We start from the raw sequence: 23,085 nt of genomic DNA, 5'->3' as shown, positions 1-23,085 counted from the left end.
TAGGGCTTGCCGCTTGAGACACTTTTCGAGACGCGTGACACACTAACGCTAAACGAGATTGAGTAAAAATGGTCACGTGACAAAGCATGAGTTATGTTAATTCTATATACAAATTGGTAGCGCCAACACTGGAAATCTATATTCTAAATACTATAATATTTTATATTATAGAGAATGATAAGTGACAGTGCGTGTCGAAAAGTTTTCATACAAATTTAGTTTTTGACTTTCTACATACACTACTATTATGGAATCTTGACTAAGGCCCCTGATATCTAAAATTATTGATGGGGAAGGTTAAGGTGTCAATGTCATGTCATTTTTGTCACGATAGCACGGATCTTTATTCTATATCAATATGTAATAACTTGGATTAAAATTATATTATTATTCAAATCATAGATATACATTAGACACTAATAAATTGAGAATCAAAATTAAGCTGTGGTCAGTCGTATCATTTATATCATTCTGTGCTCTGTGGTAGTGCTTAATACTGCTTATTTTGATTTTATTTACTTTTTGTTTTTTTTGTATATTTTTTAATTTTTATACAATATTTAAATGAATGAACCTACCGAATAGTTTTAATCGAATCCAAGCGGTGTAATTATAATGTATCCCTGTTAAATATTAAGTAATAGTTATCTACCTCGGGGCAGGCTTGTACCTTCATAATAAATACAGTTGGATATAACTGGAATTTTAGAAATCATGCCTTTAAAAAGTTCCGGAAAGTTCAATCATAAAATATCCCAAGCTTGTATTCAATTCAGAAAATATTATAGCCGAGATGTCCTCCCTATGAGTGAAGTAAAATTAATAAAAAATAAGAATAATGCAGACTCAAAATCCGACAAAAGTTCAGAAAAAACTATACGGGACTCAGAAGAATTGAGAGTAAATGATGTCAATATTCAAATGATATCTAAAAATATTTATGACCAATTATTTAGTAAATCTCACGCTAGCACAGATAGTAATGTAATTAAAAGGTTTGTTTCTTGAACATGCTTTAACCTAATTGATCACATTTTAATGATAGTGTAAAAACTTCTCACAAAATAAAATGTTGTAAATAAGTGGTTTGTCTTGTTCTTAATGAGGAAGACATAATTTGGACTCTAGCCTTGAGTGTCGCCTAACAAAAGTCATTTTGTTTAGCTGGAAATTGATTCTATAGAGTTAATTATGTCAACATGGTATTTCAGTTGCCAAAATCATCTTTTACATCATGGAATAGACTACAATAATTTTACTAGGCTTCCTGATGTACAATTAAAACTGCCTAAATTAGAAGGGTCAGATATTGTTGAACATTTTTATAATATAGGAGAAAAACAATGTGCTCCATATAGAAAATTGTTGAAGTATTTGGCTTGGAGTAGGATTCCACAACCACCACAGGTAAACTATAAATTACATTGAAAAAAAAAAAAAAATTCTCTGTCATTACTCTCAATTAGTTTTGTACTATACTATCCCTGCCACTGTAAACTTCTGTATACATCAATTATTTAGACCATAGAGACAATGTTACACTATAATTACAATTTAATAAATTTAATAAAAATTTTTAATAAATAATCTTCATAAGAATTCATATATCTAACATACAAAACTGATGTGGTTCTCCTGTCTTTAATGTGCACTTTAGGTATGGTCCAAAAATGCAGGCTGGACCAAGTACACGGCTCAGGGATCACAATCAGTGCCATGCCCACAGGATGATAGTTTAATTTTTGATGTAGAAGTTCTGATGTCAGCTGGTAAAAGGCCAACCCTTGCTAGTGCTGTTTCACCTGAAGCTTGGTAAACACTATTACATTATTTAATTCTGAAATATATATTTTATTATTTTTTATTATTACAGTAACCCTAAACGAATGCAATAGAAAACTTATTAATACATAAATTAAACTAAGATCATAATATTACATACTCGTAAATACATTCTCTCTCTACAATAAGATCTCTCGTATAAGAATGTTACTAGTGTTACATTCTTATGCGAGAGATATAATATAAAAAGCGTCCACGGTGAATTTCGTGAATATCGTATCGTTTCCTGAATATCGTTCACGATTATTTCCAGCTTTGAATGCGATTCCGAGAGGTAAAAATGCGATAAGTGAAATCGACTGATATAAGATCTCCTAGTTCCTACCAATATCATTGATACCGGAGTCATTGAGGTCGGAGGTAGGACAGGTATATGCCCTTAGACATCAGTGTCATCATTGACGGGGCATACTCCTCCTAGCATCAGTGCTCCGATCACCCAGAAAGCTGGAAATTCGGTTGCATAATTTCTCAAGGTTGGAAGCTTTGCGCTAGAAGGAGCGCTTTGTGTCAAACCCGGTCGAAGGCAGGTTCATACTCACCGCCAGCGGCTCCCCTTTCGACTCAATTTCCTTTGACCATGACGAAAGATGTATTGATCGACCCTAAGAGACGGCCATTATTAACGATTGAGGCTGTTACACATACATGAAAGTAGTAAGAAATGTTACATTGACTTCAGGTATAGCTGGGTGAGTGAGCCTCTCGCAAGTGATAAATCTCACGAACATTACTCTGAAGTGAATTACACCGATTTAATACCAATGGAGACCGATGGTTTAACGCCATGTGGAGATTTAACGAGACCAAGAATGATAGTAGGTCATAACGTATCATATGACAGAGCAAAGATCAAAGAGCAGTACTGGATGGACCGGACAGGTAGGTTCTCTTTTAATGTTATTATTTTCCTGATGCAAGAGGTTTGAAATAGTGTGTGCTAAACTCTTCATCCCTAGGTGGTTCGTGATAGTTTTGATCCGTTTCTTTTTGAAGTTATAATTCTTTAGGCGCGTTATGAAAAATTGATGAGAGTGAAATTTTACGATGCGCGCGCACCGTGACACAAAATTAACAGAATGAAGTTGCCCACGGAAGATGCTACGGCATTGGACATAATTTAAAAACAACATTCGAATAATAATAGAATTTATGTTACACTTAATGTAAGAGAATAATAATAAATATTTATTTATTTAATTTTTCAAATGTAAACTGAACTTTATTGCCTATAATGACTCCTTTTCCAGTTAGGCCAGTCATTATAGTAAGTTAACCTCGGAATTCGAGATACCCAGCTGTAAGTCTGTAAATAGTTGTATATTGACACCCTAAAAGTTGTCTCAAAACCTACATATGGTAGGGTGTAGCAACTATTAAATTTCAAGGTCAAAGCTCACAAAAATCGATTTTTTGCGCTTTCTATGGGTTTTTTGCTCTTTGTATTTATTATCAATATTGTAGAATACAAAATTCTGTACAAATTTTGTTTAAAATTTTTTTTATACGTTGAACCGTTTTCGAGATAGAGGGCGTAGACCGCGGTCACAGCATCACTTCAGGACATCCGGTGACTCCGGGCGAAAACGCGCCATATATAGTTGATGAACTATCGATAGATCAATGATTATAAATATTTGTCAATTTCTATTAACTATTATATTATATTTTATCATTTTCTTCATGCATTAAATCTATATCGATTCAATAATACTGAAAACCGTTTACTAAAATTAAAAAATGATTAAGAGATTCTAAAAAACATATTTTATTTCTGCACGCATTAAGTGGCTGTGACACAACTTCTGCGCTTTTAAAAAAGGGAAAAAAAAACATTTTTAAAAGTTTTTGAGAAACTGACAAATTTGGATGAACTAGCTGCAGCATTTGAGGAAGAAAAGTGTTCGGCCCAGAGATTTTTTCTCATTGTATTTTTTCCCTTTTTTTCTTTGATATTAATTTGATAACAATATTATTATGTGTGTGTGTTTTTGTTAGTAATAAATGTTATGTCTATGTGATATATTATATATGTCGGGGAAATTTCGTAACTCCATCGATATTGATATCGTGATTAGCTGGGTTAGTGAGCGTGTCATGTGTGTCAGTGCGAGCACAAAAGAGACGAAAATTCTCGTGCAATGTTAAATTTCGATTGATTCCTTTTAACACTAGAAATAACACTTTAGCTTAAATTACAAGCCGAGCAGCGGGTTCGAAGCACCGATCTCACTTTCGATCACAATCTACCCAACTCGGGCTTTTATTCTTTAAGTAATGATTTCAAACTATTCATAGTTACATAACAAAACGAATTAAATCAAAATACGATTCTTAAAGTGAAAGAAATCTCAATGAGTAATCAAAGTATCATTTACATTCTCTGGTATACAGTACGTATATACTATATTTTGAAAATTGGTCGATACGAATTCGGAAAACGTCGATTACTTTGGATCGATTCACGAATTTCCAGGCGTACGTTTCATGGACACAATGTCTATGCACACGTGTGTCAGCGGAGTGACCAGCTATCAGAGGACAGTGCTGAAGGCCAAAAATAAGGAACCCGACCCCACCGACGAAGACTGGATCGGCATCAGCTCATTGAACAGTCTGACCGAGGTGAGTAGCGCTTCGAAGGTTCTCCGTTCGCAAAAAGGGAAGCTCAAAGGATGCGACGTGAAGCAGGTCCACAAGCTGTACTGCGGAGTCGCAGTGGACAAACAGAGACGCGACGTGTTCGTGGAGGGCAGGCTGGAGGATGTGCGGCGCCACTTCCAAGCGCTGATGAGCTACTGCGCCGCCGACGTCATCGCCACGCACAACGTTCTCAACGAGCTGCTGCCCTTGTTCCTCGAGCGCTTTCCGCACCCCGTCACCTTGGCCGGCATGCTGGAGCTAGGTCAGTCTTTATTAACCTTTCGTTTCGAATCGATTTCGAACGGATTGTCAGTACCGCGTTCAGAAGTTTTAACTATTAACAAGTGAAATAAAGCACAAACCCTTACATCAAAGCTCGTTCAATCGGTAGAAGAATAAGTAATATCGATTATTATTAACCTGACATTTTGCTAAAAGACAGTTTCAGCCTACCCAACCATATAAATTAATTTTCGAATTAGATATACATCCGCTGGCGCGACTCCGTTGTGAAGCTATTATAATTTATAACAGAGTGATATAATATATATTTCACTACCCCAACAAGTATAGTTCACACACACACAATCAAATACACTCGCATATTCGAACGTGCAAAAAGTCCCAATAAATTGTTATGTTCGATAGAAAGAGACCTATTAGAAGCGAGAGTTTGGGTATTTCACTAATTATTTAGGAAATCGTTTTTCTGAAAGCATGGTACGTTATTTAATTGAAAATTCATTCTCTTGCTCAGTTTTTGGACCGTGTAAGTGCGAGAAACCAACCGACATTAATATTTCTCCATTGTTGGATATTTAGGTTCTGCTTATCTACCGGTGAACTCTAACTGGACACAGTACGTCGATTCAGCGGAAGCGGTGTTCGACGACTATAAGCTCGAGTCGCAGCAATTGTTAACTCTGAAAGCCGACGAAGCTTGTCGCCTCATGGAAAGCGAAGCCTACAAAAAAGACTTGTGGATGTGGGACCAAGACTGGTCGACGCAGATTTTAAAATTGAAGAAATCAAAAGGCAAATATAGTAATCGTTTTGAGCCAAATAATAGAACACCAAAAGAGAAACAGACGCACGAGGCATCGGATACGTTATCGTTAGATTATATTGAAACTTTGGAAAAGGCCGAAGAAACGAATGAATCTAAAGAAAAAATTGAGGATTTCACAAACAAGTTTGAATACTTGTTCGACTTAAAAGCTATGTTGCCGGTGAAAAGGCCTCACTTGGCCGGATACCCAACTTGGTACAGGAAGCTGTGCACGAAGCCGGGTAGAGATCCCGATTGGGTACCGGGAGCCAACAACATCACGACTAGTATGCAGGTAAACCGCTATCCTATCCTACCCTCTTTTCATATTAATCACGGTGTCGAGGCATCGCCATTGCAGTCTACGAGGAATTTATTATTGGCAGATTACACCGAAGCTTCTTCGCCTATCCTGGGAAGGATATCCTCTTCACCACATCCCGGGAGAGGGATGGGGATTCCTCGTCCCTTTTAGCAGGAGCGGGGGCGACGTCCCGGAAGGACACCCCCGGATCCCTTTAGAAGGCTTGCTGGAAACCTGTCCTTTGGCTAATCCCAAGGAGGCCGAGGTCAATACTGAACTTTACGTTCTTCCCGAGACGGTGGAGGTGAGGGCTTCGAAATCTAAGCGCAGGCCTCGATCGTTAAGTTAAATTTGATTACGGTACCTTTGACTCTTTCTAAAGGAGGACCTGTCGAGGCGGGCGTATTTCGCGAGAAAGGCCAAAGAGGAGCGAGCGGCCGCCAATCAGTATCACGGCTTGGGCGTATGGACTGGACTCGAAATACAAGGTTTTTGTGACTTCCGAATCTAGCCTCGCGCAGAGCGAAGCGTAACCTAACTTGCTGGCATTTATCTGTTGCCAGGGTGTTGCCATTTCCTGCGTCTGCCTCACAAAGACGGCCCCAAGTACAGAGTGGGCAATCCCTTGGCTCGGGACTTCCTCGACATGTTCAGTCAAAACGTTCTGTCGGCCCAGGGCAACGACGCAGAGAAGGTAATTTTACATTTCGCAGAACGACTTCAATGAAACATATTAATAAAAACGGGAATTAATGAGCGAGCGCAGCTCAGAAACCGTAAACATACTTACGAAATGTACCAATAAAAGGTTTATTTAGGGTAGCCGACCTCATTCGCAGGTTCTGACGTTCGGGCGGATGATGTCCTACTGGCGAAATAATCGAGAGCGAGTGATGGGTCAGCAGGTGGTGTGGCTACCTCGGGAGTGTCTTCCGGAGCACCTGCGGAGCTCGCTCCGCAGATTCGGCGCCATCGTGCCTCAGGTCGTGGCCTGCGGCACCCTCACCAGGCGGTGAGACCGTAGTCGATATATTCGAAAGTTTCGTTCGGGGCGGGAGTTGAATCGGACTTTCCCTCAGGGCCAGCGAACCGACGTGGATGACCGCGAGCAACGCGCGACCGGAGCGTATCGGGTCGGAGTTGCGAGCCATGGTGCAGGCCCCGCCCGGCTATCGCTTCGTCGGCGCCGACGTGGACTCCCAGGTGACCGGCGTCGACGAGTCGGGGACCTCGCGGGCTTCAGGCCTCGGCGACGCCTTCGACTCACTCCTCCGCCCCTTCGCAGGAGCTGTGGATAGCCGCTCTGCTGGGCGACAGCGGCCTCGGCGTCTGCGGCGGCACGGCCTTCGGTTGGGCGGTGCTGGCCGGCGACAAGAGGTCGCAGACGGACCTGCACTCCCTGACCGCCAGCGCCGCGAACATCAACCGAGATCACGCCAAGGTCATCAACTACGCGAGGATATACGGTGAATTCCAATCGTATTTTCCGATTCCGAAAGAGAGCGAGATTCGCGGTCTCGGGAAAAGGCGGGCCTATATAAAGAAGTAAAAGTATTCCGATTCCGTCCGGTTCCTTAAGAATATCCCGTTCGCAGGTGCCGGTCAAAACTTCGCGGAACGACTTTTAAAACAGTTCAATCCGACGATGACGATTTCGGAAGCGAAGAGCAAAGCCGCCAAAATGTTCACCACCACCAAAGGCCGACGGGTCTACACTCTTCTCGAGAAATATTCTGCCGGGCTGTTGGACCCGGACGACTGCCAGGTCTCTTCTCGACGATTTTTCTTCGACAGAGCTTACTTTTCTTTTATAAATAATATCACTAAGAAGGACTTCGCTCGACGTTACCCAATCGGAGAGTCCCTAACCCAGACACCCACCCACGTATATAATCCGGAATAAACGAGTCGAACCCGCAGCAGGACGTGAAAATGTCCGCCCGTGACGCGGGGCGCCTCGCGAAGATGAGCGGCAAGCGGCTCGACGAGATGTTCGGTCGGGCGCGGTGGGCGGGCGGCACCGAGTCCGAAATGTTCAACAAGCTGGAAGAGATCGCGGGTGAGTTCGGTTCCGGTCGGACTCCGTTCCGACTTCGTCGAGACGCGCGGTGGCGCTGTAATTTGTCGTCGCGTCGTTCGACAGATTCCGAAGCTCCCCAGACGGCGTTCCTGGGCGGTCGGCTGTCCCGCGCCCTGGAGATGGCGGGCGGCAAGTGGGGCGGCACCCGCCTCAACTGGGCCGTGCAGAGCGCCGCCGCGGACTTCCTGCACCTGATGCTCGTCAGCATGACTCACTTGGCGCCCGAGGCCAGGTATCGGTCGGATTCGACTCGTCATTCGGCGTCGTCCGTCCGCGGTCCCTGAGAGCGCCTCTCTCTGTTTCAGGTTCTGCCTGAGTTTCCACGACGAAGTCCGATACCTGGTGCCCGAAAAATATAAATATGAGACCGCTCTGGCGCTGCAGATCACCAATTTGTTCACGAGAGCGTTTTGTTCGCAGAGGTTTGTGGATTTGTACTTTTTTTTGAAAATCAGCCTGTTCCTTAGTGCCATCGTTAACAACCATATCTTTTATCCGTGTATTTGTAATGCGGCTGCCATTTCGTACTCCGTCTCGACGTCCCACTGCCGAGAACAGAACTACAGGCGGAGCCGACTTTGCGCTTTGCTCCGATCTTGGAGGCTAATTTCGCCACCATTAGTCCAATGCTGGCTGAGGCATTGAGGAGAGGAGCCGCGACAAAAGGGTTAATTAAGCGAAATAAAAGCGCAAACACGTGTATTCTCGGGGTGACATTGCCCTACATAAGGTCGGCCCCGACGAGACTCTTAAAACCATCTAAAAAACAAATTTTTAATTGAAGTATTTTTTAAATTTCATCATTGTACAGCTTGCTAGCCAAGGGACTGTGAAATGTGTGTTTTTAATTTATATGTATTGAATGTCATCTGTACCTATAGTATATTTTTAAGCATATATGAGCAAGCTGCACTACATAAGGAAATATATAAGAGAGTGAGATGTTTGAACCTAACAACCCTACAGACGTACCCTTACACATGAATAGTGAATATATAAATACAGTGGAATCTCTATAACTCGAACCTCGAAAGTCGATATTCTCAGTAAGTATATAAAAATTGCCGTTCCCTTCCGCTGAAAGCCTAAATACGCGGTATCTCGAATTATTTAGACTTTGTAACTCGAACAAAATGTTATTTCCCTGCGAAGAATTGATAACATATACATATTTATACTCTATAACTAATACTTCAAAAAGGAGACTCCGTAAGTCGTAGTTAGTAAAATATAATGACGTCTTACTTGGAATTCCCCGAAATAAAAGCAATAAAATCCAAAATGAATGTTCGGGTTCTGGGCTTCTAATCTATTGTTTTTGTCTAGTACACGTGCAATGGATTAATACATTCATAAAACTTTCTAAGTAACATGTAGTTTAACCCAAAAGAAAACAGATACTAATGGATTTTACTAATAACGGATTTTTTTAGTGTAGAGTTTACTTCATTAATATTTCATTCGTTTTAATATGTAAAAAATATATATGTAGTATAAAACTTAAGTTGAATTGTTATTCAAATTTGACTCTACAAATCGAAAAATACACTTTGAAATAGCGCCTCTGTAAGTCGAAATTTCACCGCTGAAATTTGACGTTGACTCGAATTAACTCGAGTTGTAGAGATTCCACTGTATATCAATAAGTACGAGACGTCCAAAAGACCTAAGCTAACAAACAGACCCCTACGGGTAGGATCAAAAGTTCGCGGTGGTGGGATTATCTCAAAGCTATCGGGCAGGCTTACCAAGATAATTAAGGGCTTGAAGTAGTCTTCGCCACTTTGAGAGGAAGCGAGATATGAATAAGACAGAGCAATATTCAAGTCTGATGTATTGTTATAAAACAATATCTTAAATACTTCTTACACCTATTCACACGTACATACGTAAACCAAAACTATGGCCTTAATCGTCACTTATACGATATTATTCATGTTTATTTTTCAGAGTAGGCATAAGAGACCTCCCGATGTCGGTGGCCTTTTTTTCGTCCGTGGAAGTAGATAGAGTGCTGCGAAAAGATTCAAATCAAAGCTGTGCAACTCCGTCGAACCCCCACGGCTTAGAAAATGGATATGGGATACCCGATGGCGAATCTCTTACCATTTTTGATATACTTAAGAATGTAAAAAGATAAATTATTTTCGTATCGCTTCGTTTTAATTCTTATAACCTGTTGTTAGTTAGCCACAAATAATTTAGAGCGGGACGGCCAAACGCGTAGCAAACGGCGTACAGTTGAGGCGCTGGGACACGCCTATAGCCGGCCTAATAAGAAGTAGACATGGGGAGAAGTAGAATTTTGACTGTGCCAAAAATCAGTCTGGAACTGTTTAGAAAAAATACCTTTTGTATGGCAATTAAGGTTTACAATAAATCACCAAAGGAATTAAAAGATCTTCTGACTAGAGTAATTAAAAAGCGACTTGGTGTATAACTTTTGGAAAAAATTTACTATTCAATAAATGATTATTTGCGTGAGACACTGTAGTTGATATAAATTTAATAAAGTATGATATGATAATATGTACGATACAAATAATATAAGAATTGACTTTCACTAATAACGTAATTCCTTAAGACAAATTTGCGCGCAATTGTGTGTCCCTAGTTGCGAGTTTACGATTGTACATCCTTACACATTTTTCTACCATATTCTTGCAATAAATAAATTATTATTAGAGTCTATACGCACCTCGTCGAGACGTCGTGCTGTGCTGCCCATAACCACCGTCCTGAATTTGCTTCATCATTAAGGATGAATATACAGGAGTCCCAAGACTATGGGACATCAAAGGAAAGTACATTAAATACCGTAGATAGGATATTATGCTGAAAGAAGACTTTATATTATTTTGAAAAGTAAGTATTTCTGCATTCAATTTCATTTTTAATTATTTTAAAGGAGTACCGAGAGTTTTTTACGCCGCCAGTTTCTTTCGGCCTACACCCTCTGTCTTCTTTGTCTCCGATGAGTAGTTATTAATAATTTAATGACGTGGAATAAGTGGTACCTGTATCTTATGTTCTATAATTAACATACTATAGTATTTTATTTTAATAATTTTCTAAAAATTACTTGTCTCGTCTGGGAATCTAACCGACTCATTTAATTAACCCCTTATTCTTTTAAAGAAAAGAACAACCTTTATACCTCCACACACAAAGCAGCTAAAATGGATAAGGTATTAAACATTATTTAAGATTAGACTATAGAACCTATACATATTTTTATTTCTGCTAAGTCACATATACGAGCTCGTATAGCTTTATAGCTGGGGAGCGTGGCAGAAACCTTGTACCCGGTTAAGTATTAGTAAAAAAAAATGTTAATGATCAGACTTTCTCGAGCGCGTCGGATTAAGGTAGGTTAAGTTACGTTACATGCTAAGGGTATATTTCACTAATCCGATAATTTGCAAGTACCGTAAAGAAAGGGGAGGGCTGCAAAGTTGTGTCTGTGAAGTTAGCAGAGCACTTACCAGCAGAGCACAAAAAAATTAGAGTTCTGGCAGCACACTCAATAGTTCTATAGTTCCTGATAGTTTTTAGAAAGAGTTCTGGACTTTTTAGTCCAGAAAATATTTTTTTTTTAAATTGTAAAATGCTCTGCCAGCTTCCCGATCACAGCAGAGCATTTCTTACCGATTTCGATAAATAAGATCTCATTAAAACAATCATTTCAATTGTAACAGTTCCCTATCATTTAAATCCAAAAATAAAAAGGTTTCATTATCAAAAAAAAATAAAGAAGAGTGAGAGAAAACGAAATAATGAGCATTTTTGAAAGATTTTACTAAATGAAAAACAAACCATATTGTACAGACATGGGAACTCCGCGGTTTCTATTAGATCTTTTAGATATCTAGGCATCACAATTAAATACAAGGCCAGAACTCTTCGCTTTCTCTCAGCAGAGCATACCTCTATGATGAAAATTGGCAATTTTTTAACTTATTTTAGAAAAATTAAAAAAAAAATATTTTTTTGGGTCTAGACATGGGAACTCCGCGGTTTCTATTAGATCTTTTAGATGTATAGGCATCACAATTAAATCCTAGGCCAGAACTCTTCGCTTTCTCTCAGCAGAGCATACCTCTATGATGAAAATTGGCAATTTTTTAACTTATTTTAGAAAAATTAAAAAAAAAACATTTTTTTGGGTCTAGACATGGGAACTCCGCGGTTTCTATTAGATCTTTTAGATGTCTAGGCATCACAATGAAATCCTAGGCCAGAACTCTTCGCTTTCTCTCAGCAGAGCATACCTCTATGATGAAAATTGGCAATTTTTTCACTTATTTTAGAAAAATTAAAAAAAATATAACCTTTTGGGTCTAGACATGAGAACTCCGCGGTTTCTATTAGATCTTTTAGATGTATAGGCATCACAATTAAATCCTAGGCCAGAACTCTTCGCTTTATCTCAGCAGAGCATACCTCTATCATGAAAATTGGCAATTTTTTCACTTATTTTAGAAAAATTAAAAAAAAATAACCTTTTGGGTCTAGACATGAGAACTCCGCGGTTTCTATTAAATCTTTTAGATGTCTAGGCATCACAATTAAATCCAAGGCCAGAACTCTTCGCTTTCTCTCAACAGAGCATACCTCTATGATGAAAATTGGCAATTTTTTCACTTATTTTAGAAAAATTAAAAAAAATATAACCTTTTGGGTCTAGACATGAGAACTCCGCGGTTTCTATTAAATCTTTTAGATGTCTAGGCATCACAATTAAATCCAAGGCCAGAACTCTTCGCTTTCTCTCAGCAGAGCATACCTCTATCATGAAAATTGGCAATTTTTTCACTTATTTTAGAAAAATTAAAAAAAAATAACCTTTTGGGTCTAGACATGAGAACTCCGCGGTTTCTATTAAATCTTCTAGATGTCTAGGCATCACAATTAAATCCTAGGCCAGAACTCTTCGCTTTCTCTCAGCAGAGCATACCTCTATGATGAGAATTGGCAATTTTTTCACTTATTTTAGAAAAAAAAAAAAAAAAATAACCTTTTGGGTCTAGACATGAGAACTCCGCGGTTTCTATTAAATCTTTTAGATGTCTAGGCATCATAATTAAATCCTAGGCCAGAACTCTTCGCTTTCTCTCAGCAGAGCATACCTCTATGATGAAAATTGGCAATTTTTTCACTTATTTTAGAAAAATTAAAAAAAATATAACCTTTTGGGTCTAGACATGAGAACTCCGCGGTTTCTATTAAATCTTTTAGATGTCTAGGCATCACAATTAAATCCAAGGCCAGAACTCTTCGCTTTCTCTCAACAGAGCATACCTCTATGATGAAAATTGGCAATTTTTCCACTTATTTTAGAAAAATTAAAAAAAAAATTAACTTTTGTGTCTAGACATGGGAACTCCGCGGTTTCTATTAGATCTTTTAGATGTCTAGGCATCACAATTAAATCCTAGGCCAGAACTCTTCGCTTTCTCTCAGCAGAGCATACCTCTATGAAGAAAAATGGCAATTTTTTCACTTATTTTAGAAACAGACCCAATTTTTCAGAAATCGTTAAACACAGAAGACAGCAAAACTAAAGAAACCGTTCCACGATTAGGTTCAGTTCAAAAAACCATAAAACTTGACAACAAACAATATGCTTTAACGGCAATAATAGATTTCAATGGTGAAATAAAACATTACGTGACATACGCACTTTCCGGACAAAATTGGTCTAAATATGATGACTTACTAAAAACTACACAAACCACAAACGACCGCACAAAAATAAGCCCTCATTTAATTATATACACACAATGCGACCAAATCTAAATTCAATGATTCTTACTGATTGTTAAAATATATTCAAAATCTGCACTGAAAAAAAGGAAAAACGAAGAGAATAGAGATATTGCCATTTTTCGCTGTAATTAAAAAAGAAGTTCAGCCCTAGGCTTCAACTGATTGTAAATATGTAAATAGATCTAATAGAAACCGCGGAGTTCCCATGTCTAGACTCAACATTTTTTTTTTTTTAATTATTCTAAATTAAGCTAAAAAATTGCCAATTTTCATCATAGAGGTATGCTCTGCTGACAGGAAGCCAAGAGTTCTGGCCTAGGATTTAATTGTGATGCCTAGACATCTAAAAGATCTAATAGAAACCGCAAAGTTCCCATGCATAGACCCAAAAAAATATTTTTTTTTTAATTTTTCTAAAGTAAGTTAAAAAATTGCCAATTTTCATCATAGAGGTATGCTCTGCTGAGAGAAAGCGAAGAGTTCTGGCCTTAGATTTAATTGTGATGCCTAGACATCTAAAAGATCTAATAGAAACCGCGGAGTTCTCATGTCTAGACACAAAAGTTAATTTTTTTTTAATTTTTCTAAAATAAGTGAAAATATTGCCAATTTTCATCATAGAGGTATGCTCTGCTGAGAGAAAGCGAAGAGTTCTGGCCTAGGATTTCATTGTGATGCCTAGACATCTAAAAGATCTAATAGAAACCACGGAGTTCCCATGTCTAGACCCAAAAAAATATTTTTTTTTTAATTTTTCTAAAATAAGTTAAAAAATTGCCAATTTTCATCATAGAGGTATGCTCTGCTGAGAGAAAGCGAAGAGTTCTGGCCTTGGATTTAATTGTGATGCCTAGACATCTAAAAGATTTAATAGAAACCGCGGAGTTCTCATGTCTAGACCCAAAAGGTTATATTTTTTTTAATTTTTCTAAAATAAGTGAAAAAATTGCCAATTTTCATCATAGAGGTATGCTCTGTTGAGAGAAAGCGAAGAGTTCTGGCCTTGGATTTAATTGTGATGCCTAGACATCTAAAAGATTTAATAGAAACCGCGGAGTTCTCATGTCTAGACCCAAAAGGTTATATTTTTTTTAATTTTTCTAAAATAAGTGAAAAAATTGCCAATTTTCATCATAGAGGTATGCTCTGCTGAGAGAAAGCGAAGAGTTCTGGCCTAGGATTTAATTGTGATGCCTAGACATCTAAAAGATTTAATAGAAACCGCGGAGTTCTCATGTCTAGACCCAAAAGGTTATTTTTTTTTTAATTTTTCTAAAATAAGTGAAAAAATTGCCAATTCTCATCATAGAGGTATGCTCTGCTGAGAGAAAGCGAAGAGTTCTGGCCTAGGATTTAATTGTGATGCCTAGACATCTAAAAGATTTAATAGAAACCGCGGAGTTCTCATGTCTAGACACAAAAGTTAATTTTTTTTTAATTTTTCTAAAATAAGTGAAAATATTGCCAATTTTCATCATAGAGGTATGCTCTGCTGAGAGAAAGCGAAGAGTTCTGGCCTAGGATTTCATTGTGATGCCTAGACATCTAAAAGATCTAATAGAAACCACGGAGTTCCCATGTCTAGACCCAAAAAAATATTTTTTTTTTAATTTTTCTAAAATAAGTTAAAAAATTGCCAATTTTCATCATAGAGGTATGCTCTGCTGAGAGAAAGCGAAGAGTTCTGGCCTTGGATTTAATTGTGATGCCTAGACATCTAAAAGATTTAATAGAAACCGCGGAGTTCTCATGTCTAGACCCAAAAGGTTATATTTTTTTTAATTTTTCTAAAATAAGTGAAAAAATTGCCAATTTTCATCATAGAGGTATGCTCTGTTGAGAGAAAGCGAAGAGTTCTGGCCTTGGATTTAATTGTGATGCCTAGACATCTAAAAGATTTAATAGAAACCGCGGAGTTCTCATGTCTAGACCCAAAAGGTTATATTTTTTTTAATTTTTCTAAAATAAGTGAAAAAATTGCCAATTTTCATCATAGAGGTATGCTCTGCTGAGAGAAAGCGAAGAGTTCTGGCCTAGGATTTAATTGTGATGCCTAGACATCTAAAAGATTTAATAGAAACCGCGGAGTTCTCATGTCTAGACCCAAAAGGTTATTTTTTTTTTAATTTTTCTAAAATAAGTGAAAAAATTGCCAATTCTCATCATAGAGGTATGCTCTGCTGAGAGAAAGCGAAGAGTTCTGGCCTAGGATTTAATTGTGATGCCTAGACATCTAAAAGATCTAATAGAAACCGCGGAGTTCTCATGTCTAGACACAAAAGTTAATTTTTTTTTAATTTTTCTAAAATAAGTGAAAATATTGCCAATTTTCATCATAGAGGTATGCTCTGCTGAGAGAAAGCGAAGAGTTCTGGCCTAGGATTTCATTGTGATGCCTAGACATCTAAAAGATCTAATAGAAACCACGGAGTTCCCATGTCTAGACCCAAAAAAATATTTTTTTTTTAATTTTTCTAAAATAAGTTAAAAAATTGCCAATTTTCATCATAGAGGTATGCTCTGCTGAGAGAAAGCGAAGAGTTCTGGCCTTGGATTTAATTGTGATGCCTAGACATCTAAAAGATTTAATAGAAACCGCGGAGTTCTCATGTCTAGACCCAAAAGGTTATATTTTTTTTAATTTTTCTAAAATAAGTGAAAAAATTGCCAATTTTCATCATAGAGGTATGCTCTGTTGAGAGAAAGCGAAGAGTTCTAGCCTTGGATTTAATTGTGATGCCTAGACATCTAAAAGATTTAATAGAAACCGCGGAGTTCTCATGTCTAGACCCAAAAGGTTATATTTTTTTTAATTTTTCTAAAATAAGTGAAAAAATTGCCAATTTTCATCATAGAGGTATGCTCTGCTGAGAGAAAGCGAAGAGTTCTGGCCTAGGATTTAATTGTGATGCCTAGACATCTAAAAGATTTAATAGAAACCGCGGAGTTCTCATGTCTAGACCCAAAAGGTTATTTTTTTTTTAATTTTTCTAAAATAAGTGAAAAAATTGCCAATTCTCATCATAGAGGTATGCTCTGCTGAGAGAAAGCGAAGAGTTCTGGCCTAGGATTTAATTGTGATGCCTAGACATCTAAAAGATTTAATAGAAACCGCGGAGTTCTCATGTCTAGACACAAAAGTTAATTTTTTTTTAATTTTTCTAAAATAAGTGAAAATATTGCCAATTTTCATCATAGAGGTATGCTCTGCTGAGAGAAAGCGAAGAGTTCTGGCCTAGGATTTCATTGTGATGCCTAGACATCTAAAAGATCTAATAGAAACCACGGAGTTCCCATGTCTAGACCCAAAAAAATATTTTTTTTTTAATTTTTCTAAAATAAGTTAAAAAATTGCCAATTTTCATCATAGAGGTATGCTCTGCTGAGAGAAAGCGAAGAGTTCTGGCCTTGGATTTAATTGTGATGCCTAGACATCTAAAAGATTTAATAGAAACCGCGGAGTTCTCATGTCTAGACCCAAAAGGTTATATTTTTTTTAATTTTTCTAAAATAAGTGAAAAAATTGCCAATTTTCATCATAGAGGTATGCTCTGTTGAGAGAAAGCGAAGAGTTCTGGCCTTGGATTTAATTGTGATGCCTAGACATCTAAAAGATTTAATAGAAACCGCGGAGTTCTCATGTCTAGACCCAAAAGGTTATATTTTTTTTAATTTTTCTAAAATAAGTGAAAAAATTGCCAATTTTCATCATAGAGGTATGCTCTGCTGAGAGAAAGCGAAGAGTTCTGGCCTAGGATTTAATTGTGATGCCTAGACATCTAAAAGATTTAATAGAAACCGCGGAGTTCTCATGTCTAGACCCAAAAGGTTATTTTTTTTTTAATTTTTCTAAAATAAGTGAAAAAATTGCCAATTCTCATCATAGAGGTATGCTCTGCTGAGAGAAAGCGAAGAGTTCTGGCCTAGGATTTAATTGTGATGCCTAGACATCTAAAAGATTTAATAGAAACCGCGGAGTTCTCATGTCTAGACACAAAAGTTAATTTTTTTTTAATTTTTCTAAAATAAGTGAAAATATTGCCAATTTTCATCATAGAGGTATGCTCTGCTGAGAGAAAGCGAAGAGTTCTGGCCTAGGATTTCATTGTGATGCCTAGACATCTAAAAGATCTAATAGAAACCACGGAGTTCCCATGTCTAGACCCAAAAAAATATTTTTTTTTTAATTTTTCTAAAATAAGTTAAAAAATTGCCAATTTTCATCATAGAGGTATGCTCTGCTGAGAGAAAGCGAAGAGTTCTGGCCTTGGATTTAATTGTGATGCCTAGACATCTAAAAGATTTAATAGAAACCGCGGAGTTCTCATGTCTAGACCCAAAAGGTTATATTTTTTTTAATTTTTCTAAAATAAGTGAAAAAATTGCCAATTTTCATCATAGAGGTATGCTCTGTTGAGAGAAAGCGAAGAGTTCTGGCCTTGGATTTAATTGTGATGCCTAGACATCTAAAAGATTTAATAGAAACCGCGGAGTTCTCATGTCTAGACCCAAAAGGTTATTTTTTTTTAATTTTTCTAAAATAAGTGAAAAAATTGCCAATTTTCATCATAGAGGTATGCTCTGCTGAGAGAAAGCGAAGAGTTCTGGCCTAGGATTTAATTGTGATGCCTAGACATCTAAAAGATCTAATAGAAACCGCGGAGTTCCCATGTCTAGACACAAAAGTTAATTTTTTTTTAATTTTTCTAAAATAAGTGAAAAAATTGCCAATTTTCATCATAGAGGTATGCTCTGCTGAGAGAAAGCGAAGAGTTCCGGCCTTGGATTTAATTGTGATGCCTAGACATCTAAAAGATTTAATAGAAACCGCGGAGTTCTCATGTCTAGACCCAAAAGGTTATATTTTTTTTAATTTTTCTAAAATAAGTGAAAAAATTGCCAATTTTCATCATAGAGGTATGCTCTGCTGAGAGAAAGCGAAGAGTTCTGGCCTAGGATTTAATTGTGATGCCTAGACATCTAAAAGATTTAATAGAAACCGCGGAGTTCTCATGTCTAGACCCAAAAGGTTATTTTTTTTTTAATTTTTCTAAAATAAGTGAAAAAATTGCCAATTCTCATCATAGAGGTATGCTCTGCTGAGAGAAAGCGAAGAGTTCTGGCCTAGGATTTAATTGTGATGCCTAGACATCTAAAAGATCTAATAGAAACCGCGGAGTTCTCATGTCTAGACACAAAAGTTAATTTTTTTTTAATTTTTCTAAAATAAGTGAAAATATTGCCAATTTTCATCATAGAGGTATGCTCTGCTGAGAGAAAGCGAAGAGTTCTGGCCTAGGATTTCATTGTGATGCCTAGACATCTAAAAGATCTAATAGAAACCACGGAGTTCCCATGTCTAGACCCAAAAAAATATTTTTTTTTTAATTTTTCTAAAATAAGTTAAAAAATTGCCAATTTTCATCATAGAGGTATGCTCTGCTGAGAGAAAGCGAAGAGTTCTGGCCTTGGATTTAATTGTGATGCCTAGACATCTAAAAGATTTAATAGAAACCGCGGAGTTCTCATGTCTAGACCCAAAAGGTTATATTTTTTTTAATTTTTCTAAAATAAGTGAAAAAATTGCCAATTTTCATCATAGAGGTATGCTCTGTTGAGAGAAAGCGAAGAGTTCTAGCCTTGGATTTAATTGTGATGCCTAGACATCTAAAAGATTTAATAGAATCCGCGGAGTTCTCATGTCTAGACCCAAAAGGTTATATTTTTTTTAATTTTTCTAAAATAAGTGAAAAAATTGCCAATTTTCATCATAGAGGTATGCTCTGCTGAGAGAAAGCGAAGAGTTCTGGCCTAGGATTTAATTGTGATGCCTAGACATCTAAAAGATTTAATAGAAACCGCGGAGTTCTCATGTCTAGACCCAAAAGGTTATTTTTTTTTTAATTTTTCTAAAATAAGTGAAAAAATTGCCAATTCTCATCATAGAGGTATGCTCTGCTGAGAGAAAGCGAAGAGTTCTGGCCTAGGATTTAATTGTGATGCCTAGACATCTAAAAGATTTAATAGAAACCGCGGAGTTCTCATGTCTAGACACAAAAGTTAATTTTTTTTTAATTTTTCTAAAATAAGTGAAAATATTGCCAATTTTCATCATAGAGGTATGCTCTGCTGAGAGAAAGCGAAGAGTTCTGGCCTAGGATTTCATTGTGATGCCTAGACATCTAAAAGATCTAATAGAAACCACGGAGTTCCCATGTCTAGACCCAAAAAAATATTTTTTTTTTAATTTTTCTAAAATAAGTTAAAAAATTGCCAATTTTCATCATAGAGGTATGCTCTGCTGAGAGAAAGCGAAGAGTTCTGGCCTTGGATTTAATTGTGATGCCTAGACATCTAAAAGATTTAATAGAAACCGCGGAGTTCTCATGTCTAGACCCAAAAGGTTATTTTTTTTTTTTTTTTTCTAAAATAAGTGAAAAAATTGCCAATTCTCATCATAGAGGTATGCTCTGCTGAGAGAAAGCGAAGAGTTCTGGCCTAGGATTTAATTGTGATGCCTAGACATCTAAAAGATTTAATAGAAACCGCGGAGTTCTCATGTCTAGACCCAAAAGGTTATTTTTTTTTTAATTTTTCTAAAATAAGTGAAAAAATTGCCAATTTTCATCATAGAGGTATGCTCTGTTGAGAGAAAGCGAAGAGTTCTGGCCTTGGATTTAATTGTGATGCCTAGACATCTAAAAGATTTAATAGAAACCGCGGAGTTCTCATGTCTAGACCCAAAAGGTTATTTTTTTTTAATTTTTCTAAAATAAGTGAAAAAATTGCCAATTTTCATCATAGAGGTATGCTCTGCTGAGAGAAAGCGAAGAGTTCTGGCCTAGGATTTAATTGTGATGCCTAGACATCTAAAAGATCTAATAGAAACCGCGGAGTTCCCATGTCTAGACACAAAAGTTAATTTTTTTTTTAATTTTTCTAAAATAAGTGAAAAAATTGCCAATTTTCATCATAGAGGTATGCTCTGCTGAGAGAAAGCGAAGAGTTCCGGCCTTGGATTTAATTGTGATGCCTAGACATCTAAAAGATTTAATAGAAACCGCGGAGTTCTCATGTCTAGACCCAAAAGGTTATATTTTTTTTAATTTTTCTAAAATAAGTGAAAAAATTGCCAATTTTCATCATAGAGGTATGCTCTTCTGAGAGAAAGCGAAGAGTTCTGGCCTAGGATTTAATTATGATGCCTAGACATCTAAAAGATTTAATAGAAACCGCGGAGTTCTCATGTCTAGACCCAAAAGGTTATTTTTTTTTTTTTTTTTCTAAAATAAGTGAAAAAATTGCCAATTCTCATCATAGAGGTATGCTCTGCTGAGAGAAAGCGAAGAGTTCTGGCCTAGGATTTAATTGTGATGCCTAGACATCTAGAAGATTTAATAGAAACCGCGGAGTTCTCATGTCTAGACCCAAAAGGTTATTTTTTTTTAATTTTTCTAAAATAAGTGAAAAAATTGCCAATTTTCATGATAGAGGTATGCTCTGCTGAGAGAAAGCGAAGAGTTCTGGCCTTGGATTTAATTGTGATGCCTAGACATCTAAAAGATTTAATAGAAACCGCGGAGTTCTCATGTCTAGACCCAAAAGGTTATATTTTTTTTAATTTTTCTAAAATAAGTGAAAAAATTGCCAATTTTCATCATAGAGGTATGCTCTGTTGAGAGAAAGCGAAGAGTTCTGGCCTTGGATTTAATTGTGATGCCTAGACATCTAAAAGATTTAATAGAAACCGCGGAGTTCTCATGTCTAGACCCAAAAGGTTATTTTTTTTTAATTTTTCTAAAATAAGTGAAAAAATTGCCAATTTTCATGATAGAGGTATGCTCTGCTGAGATAAAGCGAAGAGTTCTGGCCTAGGATTTAATTGTGATGCCTATACATCTAAAAGATCTAATAGAAACCGCGGAGTTCTCATGTCTAGACACAAAAGTTAATTTTTTTTTAATTTTTCTAAAATAAGTGAAAATATTGCCAATTTTCATCATAGAGGTATGCTCTGCTGAGAGAAAGCGAAGAGTTCTGGCCTAGGATTTCATTGTGATGCCTAGACATCTAAAAGATCTAATAGAAACCGCGGAGTTCCCATGTCTAGACCCAAAAAAATGTTTTTTTTTTAATTTTTCTAAAATAAGTTAAAAAATTGCCAATTTTCATCATAGAGGTATGCTCTGCTGAGAGAAAGCGAAGAGTTCTGGCCTTGTATTTAATTGTGATGCCTAGATATCTAAAAGATCTAATAGAAACCGCGGAGTTCCCATGTCTGTACAATATGGTTTGTTTTTCATTTAGTAAAATCTTTCAAAAATGCTCATTATTTCGTTTTCTCTCACTCTTCTTTATTTTTTTTTGATAATGAAACCTTTTTATTTTTGGATTTAAATGATAGGGAACTGTTACAATTGAAATGATTGTTTTAATGAGATCTTATTTATCGAAATCGGTAAGAAATGCTCTGCTGTGATCGGGAAGCTGGCAGAGCATTTTACAATTTTTAAAAAAATTATTTTCTGGACTAAAAAGTCCAGAACTCTTTCTAAAAACTATCAGGAACTATAGAACTATTGAGTGTGCTGCCAGAACTCTAATTTTTTTGTGCTCTGCTGGTAAGTGCTCTGCTAACTTCACAGACACTGCAAAGTTTTAATAAAAAACGTCATCTCGACATTCGAGCTTGGCTGAATATTTTTTTTATTTTGAAGAAAGAATTTTTGAGCATTTTTTTAAAATTATAACATAATAAATACAAGTTCTACCTGAACAACATACACTTTTTGCTATTTTCAGAGCTTATCAATCAATTAATTTCAATGATTAAAAAATGATTTTTAATTATCAGATTAGGCGAATCCCTCCAGGTAATCGTCAGATTATGAGACATCACGTCTAGGACATAAAGATGAACCATATATAGCTTAATCTGACGCGCATGAGTATGTCAAAATGGCGATTTTTTTTAATGTTACAGGAGGCAGACGGGCAGGAGGCTCACCTGATGTTAAGTGATACCGCCGCCCATGGACACACACATTTCCAGAAGGCTCGCAAGCGCGCTGCCGGCCTTTTAAGAATCCGTACGCTCTTTTCTTGAAGGACCCTATTTTTTTGCACATTCTAATAACGACCGCGAGTTTGCGTCACATCCAAATCGTCACATTATTAGATGAGAGCTTTTTTTAGGTTCATTTAAAGAAAGGAAAATCCAGAAAATCTGACGCGCTCGAAAAAATATTTTCTTTCATTTTCAACCCTTACGTACGACCACCCCACCCCACGCAAACAATCAGATTAACATACGTTCATTATTAAAAATACGTAGGACATGGATGTTATCAATATCTAACGCGCTCGAGTATGTCCATGGCACAGATTTTTTTACATTTT

General features: G+C 37.0%; 1 protein-coding gene across 7 annotated transcripts; it reads left to right on the top strand.

The window, feature by feature from the left end:
• The first annotated feature begins 342 nt into the window (after positions 1-342).
• On the top strand, positions 343-10,069 carry LOC125051693 (DNA polymerase subunit gamma-1, mitochondrial). 7 transcript variants are annotated; one of them, XM_047652202.1, is made up of 18 exons: positions 345-995; positions 1,212-1,407; positions 1,658-1,812; positions 2,525-2,724; positions 4,319-4,467; positions 4,534-4,747; positions 5,308-5,828; positions 5,920-6,141; positions 6,220-6,325; positions 6,401-6,531; positions 6,677-6,849; positions 6,917-7,040; positions 7,123-7,303; positions 7,433-7,602; positions 7,761-7,896; positions 7,981-8,149; positions 8,223-8,339; positions 9,868-10,069. In XM_047652202.1, the coding sequence occupies exons 1-18, from the start codon at positions 715-717 to the stop codon at positions 10,055-10,057; spliced, it is 3,435 nt and encodes a 1,144-aa protein (XP_047508158.1). In that variant the 5' UTR covers positions 345-714; the 3' UTR covers positions 10,058-10,069. The 7 variants fall into 7 exon arrangements, with proteins under 7 accessions (XP_047508151.1, XP_047508152.1, XP_047508158.1 ...); XM_047652198.1 differs by having other exon boundaries at positions 7,758-7,896; XM_047652195.1 differs by having other exon boundaries at positions 343-995; positions 4,319-4,747; positions 7,758-7,896.
• Positions 10,070-23,085: the final 13,016 nt, after the last annotated feature.

This window comes from Pieris napi, chromosome 8, assembly GCF_905475465.1.
Source record: "Pieris napi chromosome 8, ilPieNapi1.2, whole genome shotgun sequence".
Lineage (NCBI taxonomy): Eukaryota > Metazoa > Arthropoda > Insecta > Lepidoptera > Pieridae > Pieris > Pieris napi.
Note: the sequence above shows the minus strand (reverse complement) of the source record. Positions and strands in the feature narration are given on the sequence as shown.

Excerpts from the sequence above, each read along its gene's own strand:
- LOC125051693 (XM_047652195.1), top strand. The coding sequence starts at position 715 with ATGCCTTTAAAAAGTTCCGGAAAGTTCAATCATAAAATATCCCAAGCT. Across the intron at positions 4,748-5,307 it reads GGCCGGCATGCTGGAGCTAG|GTTCTGCTTATCTACCGGTG; the intron begins GTCAGTCTTTAT and ends TTGGATATTTAG. Across the intron at positions 6,142-6,219 it reads TTCTTCCCGAGACGGTGGAG|GAGGACCTGTCGAGGCGGGC; the intron begins GTGAGGGCTTCG and ends CTCTTTCTAAAG.